The sequence below is a fragment of the Pimephales promelas genome, chromosome 6 (assembly GCF_988280905.1).
Source record: "Pimephales promelas chromosome 6, fPimPro1.hap1.1, whole genome shotgun sequence".
Taxonomy (NCBI): domain Eukaryota; kingdom Metazoa; phylum Chordata; class Actinopteri; order Cypriniformes; family Leuciscidae; genus Pimephales; species Pimephales promelas.
This window is the reverse complement of record NC_142774.1, coordinates 29,212,430-29,218,599: the sequence shown is the minus strand read 5'-3', so window position 1 is coordinate 29,218,599 and position 6,170 is coordinate 29,212,430. Positions and strand designations below refer to the sequence as shown.

The following is a 6,170-nucleotide window of genomic DNA, read 5'->3' as shown; positions in this document are numbered from 1 at the left end:
GATATTGACAAATAGGCCTATATCAGATATAAGTATTAAAGTAACATATATCAAACATGATGGTAAATTCTATAAAAAGGGCACAGCTGATTGTAGCTGAGTGGTTGCTGGAGTCTGTGTTAACATTTTACATTTTAACTTTTTTTTACATTTTACATCATACATTTTAAATATTAACATTTACAAACATTAAATGGATTACTGTATATATATATATATATATATATATTTATATGTTATTAATATAAATTATTTTTTTCTGCAGAACACAAATGAGTCCTGGCTAAAATCTTGGTATAATAGTTTTATGAATAAAAACTAAGTTTCTAATAATTTTTTTTTTTTTTTTTTTTTTTTAATTGCAGAAACTGGTCAAATATGCAGCTACTACTAGGGTCATAGACTCAGAGATTACATAAATCACCTCATGGCCATATTCATAATCATTTTCTTTATGATAATGTCTCGACTAGAGGCATCACTATATCTTCTGACATAACATAAACACATAGCTAAACAAAGAAATATATACTAATACAAACATAAGCTGCAAGTATACAATGAAGGGACTGAGATACAATTCACAAATAGCCTATCCTAAAAAAGGTAGGATACTGTCGTAGTAGACCCATAGCGCATGTAACTTACCTACCATGCATGTAGCCAACATCATAACATGATAAACTAATGGATATTTACATGATACTCGTGGTAAGTCCGTGGTACTTTTTGTTACTTTGTTGTATGTGTAATGTAAAGTGTGAAGAATGTCGGAGTGGATTTATTTTTTATTTTTTGGAAACAGTAATGAAAACTTTGGTTACAATAGCGCGCCCCCTGCTGCCCGCCCCACATAACAACCTTTCAAGCGGTGCCCCACTACTTCAGGTTCACGAGGTCCATTGGCAGTCTCGAGCACGACATGGCGACTTTAAATGACATTTTACTTAAATTTTTACTTACCTGCCTCTCATGTTTTTAAAAACAATATTATATTCTTTGAGAACGACCCATTTACTATTTTGGTCAATTTTTGGTCTTGAGATTCAGATTGATGACGTGATTTACGAAAATCATTCAGAACTCCACCCGGGTTTGGCATCACACAAACGTACAACAAAGAAATATTAACTAACATAAATACAAACTGCAACAACATAATGAAACAGATTTTGTTCCAAACCCCTTCACAAAAAGGAGAGATTGAAAGGAACCGAATTGATCGAAAGATTCTATCGAAAATCTTTTCTAGAACAGCTTTTAGTGCTGTGCTGTGGCAAATGTCATTAAAATGTGGAGAAAGTTTTAAAAGTAAAACTATACATTTTTCAATAAAAATAATATACAAGTAAAGCAGAAATTTTACTCAATTACAGTTATGAGGTATTACCTGTGGACATTAAGGATAAAGAGATCATCTATCAACTATATTTGACACCGACCTTAGTGTAACTGTAATATATCTGCGACTGTCTGTCTACCTTATACTTTACATATATATAGTATATTCTGTTTTGAAACTGTCTACCCACCACATGGCACTACACATTAGGCTGCAGTATGTATATCCCGGACAGTCTAGCTTTGCATATTTTGTTGTGGGACTGTACTGACCCCATATGTCACTTTTCATACTGTAATTTGACATTTGACTTATACGATGATCAGTGATGTGGATTGTAAAATTGTGATGAAAGCACATTTAGGAATTTCAGCGTTTCTGTTACGTTGTTTTATTAAGTTGCCTTCAAATTAACAAGCAAACACCTGAATGATCTCCTCCCCCCCAAATCCATTCCAAGCCATATTTATTTGCTGGTCACTGCTGAAAGTTATAAAATCTTTACAAGATTTTCAGGAAAGGCAACCAAGCAAAAAAAAAAAAAAAAAAACAATTACAAAAATAAGATTTCAAAATATTGTGTCATTGTTAAGGTGAAAGTAAAGTGCTTTTGATGAAGGATGTTTTCATTACTTAAGATAGATGAATGTTTATAATAATTGAGAGCACAGAACACAGGCTGACATCCTTTCATTCCTAACAACCAGTCTGTTGGAGTATTGTGATGTTGGTTGGTTTAATGATGTTTGTGAAGGGGTGTTTTCCCTTTTCAAAGGCACATTGCTGTAAGAAGCTGACATTGATTTGAATCCATTCAGTCCAATTTTAAATACTTTACAGTGAGTGTGTGCAGGGGGAGGCAATGCAAAAACATCAGACCAACCAAATCCCACACAAGAGTCCATGAGAGATAGAATATAGATGGTGATGAAGCATCAGTGTGTGAGTGAAATCTCTGTCAATCAGTCGCTTTTCACAGCTTTATGATTTGAGTAATGTTTGTTAAACTGGGAATCGGTGTTAAAAAGTCTGTCCCACCAGGTGAATGTAGATCCATAGTTGCCAACAAAATTCATGTGGTGGAAGTCATGGAAACGAGCACCAGCATAGAATGGAATCAAATGCAGGGGGTTCAGAGGAATGTCATAACCACTGAAGAGAGGGCAAAAGAAGGAACGTCAAAGAACAAAACACATACACACTCTAAAGATAAATGACATGATCAAAAAAGTATCATAAAATATTTTTACCAGGACATATTTCCACTGAAAATATTGTTTAAAAAATCCTAGAATTGCTGTTATAGCCAAACTTGTAAATTAGAAAGCGGTGTCCACATACTTCTAGTCATAGTAGTATTGTATCAAATGAATACATTTGTAATACAGCGTTGCTATAAGTTATTATCAGCCTCACAGTGTTGACATTCCCAAATGTACTGATCCAGATCATGGCATGTCCACATTCAATTGTATTGTGTGTCCTGAGCTCACCTGTGAACATCAATGGTTTCAAGCAGCCGGAAAGTCACCCAGGCCCAGAGCAAAATCATGTGATTGCAGAAGACCATGATGCCAATGAAGAACCCAGCACCCAGAATCAAAGTCTCAGCAGGGTGGGCATATTCTGCCTGCATGCCAAATGGAGCCTAACACACACAAAAAGATGGTAAATCAACTATCATTACTTAAGAGTTAAGGCACGTTCACAACAAGAACTATAGCTATAAAAATAACGCTAACTATATTAGCATCCATGCTAATATAGATACAAATTGATAATAAAAAATGGCATGTGATGCATGCTCGAGTCGAGCTCTTTAAAGCAGGATAGATTATGACTGGCTGTCAATGTTTCTATTGTTAATCATCTGGGAAAAAAAATCCTGGTTTCACTTTATTTTGATGGTCCCTAAACACATTCTGTTTACTATAAGCAACGCTACACCTACATGTCTACTAACTCTGTCAGTAGAGTAGTAGTAGACTGGTAGGGTTAGAATAAGTGGACATGTCCATGCGAAGTTGCTTATAGTCATTAGAATGTCTTTTGGGGAGAATCACAATAAAGAGTTAGCAAATATTAAGTAGACAGACAGACTAATACTCTAATGTGAGTTAGTTGACATGTAGTTGCAAAGTTACTTATAGTCAACAGAATGTTGAAAGTGTTACCTAAATCCTTGTGAAAGTTATTCTAACAATATTGTTGCTTGGTGCCGTTATTGTTATATTTGTGGTGTGGACTCTTTTACATTTAGAATGATTTCTAGAACTATACTATTATCATTATTGGTATAGTTATCATTTAAACAGGCCTTTAGCATATATATATAGAAAATATTAATTATAATACAATGTAAAACTAAAAGAAAAGAACCTGTAAGTGTATGAATTCACCAAAAAGTTTAAATTGAACTACTTCTACATGCCTGTCGTGGCTGTCTTATAGTTTCCCTTCATCTGCACATTGTGTGTGTATTTGTGAGAATGCGATTAACTTACAGTGAAGTCATGATGGACTTTATGAATGTACTTGTAGATTCTGCGATGATGTAGGGCTCGGTGGAGGAAGTAATGCCACGTGTCCTCAATTACTGCACAACCAAAACACTGGGCCAATATAGAAGGCCTGAGATGGTGAGAGAGATTATAAAAATGAAAACAAGGCCTACTTGCAGTAAAGCTGCAGAACAACCTCAGACCTATTATCACCAAATTCTTCATATTTAAATCACTTTATAAAGTGAGAGAGCAGTTCTCACCAGCGAGGCATGGAGTCCCAGTCATAAGGGATGCTGAAGAACTCAGTAAAGTAAAATGTTCCACAGATGAGCGGTAGCTGGATACAGAAGTGATTAAACAGCAGCATTTTAAAGCACTTCCACTGTTTCTCCCATGTCTCTGGTTTATCCTGCAAGCACAACAACAAAAACATGTGAAAAGTTAATAAAAACAATATTTTTAACAAGAAAAAATATATAAATGTTCCATTTAAAATTTGATAGCAGTGCACGTACCTGTTGGATTTTATACTTCTGCATGAAAGGGAGGAACTGAAAGATAAATCCAGGCAGACAGAACAGGAAATAGATGAGTTCATGGACGATGAGCGAGCCCCAGGTGGCGATCTGGAATTTGCTGTAGTTCTGCAGCATGTGGTTCCACGCGTGCTCCAGAGGTTCCTGCAGCGGATTTTCTGGAAGAAACGAATCCACATATTCCACCGCCAGATATGCAGATGACAGAATGTTAGCTGTGCCGTTCACCTCCATGGCAGCGAGTCAGTGGGACTCTCCGAATGAGTAACTGTATTAACACATGACATGAATAAAGATTAATGACACTCAAGTATAATAAATTCAAGTATAATAATAATAGATTTAATTTGTAAGCGCTTTTCTAAGTAGACACTTTACAGAAAATTGTAAGACAGAAGAAACACCATAGAAAGTAAGAAACACTAAAAACAGACAGGATTAATTTAAACATTAAAAGCAATTGTAATGTTGAAAAGTTCAAACCTTTTAAAAGCAATTAAAAGAAAAATTATCAATTTTAGAGTGAGGCTTGCATGAAATACAGGTAGTTCATAAGGAAAATCATATGCTTCATGTCAGTACATGGTTACACCAAAATATTAATGTATTATACAGCTAGATTATGTTCATAAGCCTCTAGTATAAAGTTTTTTAAAGTAAAAAAAAAAATGAAAATGAATTCAATTTTGTTTGATCACTGGTATTCATTGCAGTTATGCAAGCTTTCCAAATTAAACTAATTTATATACCTCTAAATTTTACACATTTGTGGTGACCATAGACTGTGTTGGTGACAAATAAAATAGACAAAAACATTTTTAAAATTAACACATTTTAACGGTGGGATTTCATATAATATTTCAATAATCAAATATGCATGATCATATTTTGGTAGCTAGAATAGACTTGGTAGCTAAAAAACTGGTCTCGAGGCATAACAATAAATGATCATAAATACAAATGTAGATTTTAAGTAACAGTATTGTGTATTTTGGTCATTACTGCACGTGCATGTCTGTTAAATCACAATAACAATCATAACCAAACATTTTATTTCCTCAAAGGCAACTATCTTTTGAAATAATTTACTAATCAGCAAAAGCACCTATGTAGTCCAACAGTAATATTTAGCTTGTTTACAATATTTACATGTTAAACGCGTGTTTGTAGCATCATTCTGCAGCTGTAACTCGAACTACGGCAAATGAAAGAGCGCAAATATTTCTAACATATATTAAAGAACATTACAATACATATCATATTGTATTAGTGTAGATTTCAGCACGGACGTGTTGTTGACTCACCTGTGAGAAGCTCTACTTCTACCTGCGCTGGCAGTAAGGGTCGCTTTTAATGTAATAGAACTTTACATAGGACCATTGGCCGAGAAAAGAGGAGACGGTGTGTGCGGGCAGAGGCTGGCCGCTGATTGGCTGTGACAAGAGGGATTCTGACGTACACGGGCAGGGGTGGTGCCCTGATTGGTTGAGGGAATGAACTGACGATAGTGAGACCTTGAGTTTCCGCAGCTACAACCAATGAAAACCCGCGATTGAGTTTCATAACCTGCGCTGACGCGATGACTGAACTGCACCTCCTGGCAATGAGGAAGCTTGTATTATATTATTGTTGTTTAATTCTGTTTTGAGATGTAACTATGTATTTGCCGTTACATTTGTTCAATAATAAAAAAAGTCTATTAAGTCGGAGGTTTCAGCCAATAGCTCGGACCCCGAATATGATGGACCCCATCCTAAAACAAATTTCTTGTAGCCTACTGTAACTGTT

General features: G+C 35.2%; 1 protein-coding gene across 1 annotated transcript; it reads right to left on the bottom strand.

Moving 5' to 3' along the window:
* Window positions 1–1,791: 1,791 nt before the first annotated feature.
* Window positions 1,792–5,820, bottom strand: msmo1 (methylsterol monooxygenase 1). The gene is made up of 6 exons (XM_039692682.2): window positions 5,687–5,820; window positions 4,362–4,650; window positions 4,107–4,255; window positions 3,847–3,973; window positions 2,836–2,990; window positions 1,792–2,494 (listed from the first exon to the last, which is right to left on the bottom strand). Exons 2-6 carry the CDS (start codon window positions 4,614–4,616, stop codon window positions 2,305–2,307), a joined length of 876 nt encoding a protein of 291 aa, XP_039548616.1. The 5' UTR covers window positions 4,617–4,650; window positions 5,687–5,820; the 3' UTR covers window positions 1,792–2,304.
* Window positions 5,821–6,170: the final 350 nt, after the last annotated feature.

Excerpts from the sequence above, each read along its gene's own strand:
- msmo1 (XM_039692682.2), bottom strand. The coding sequence starts at position 4,616 with ATGGAGGTGAACGGCACAGCTAACATTCTGTCATCTGCATATCTGGCG. Across the intron at positions 3,974-4,106 it reads TGGGACTCCATGCCTCGCTG|GCCTTCTATATTGGCCCAGT; the intron begins GTGAGAACTGCT and ends TCACCATCTCAG. Across the intron at positions 2,495-2,835 it reads GAAACCATTGATGTTCACAG|TGGTTATGACATTCCTCTGA; the intron begins GTGAGCTCAGGA and ends CCCTCTCTTCAG.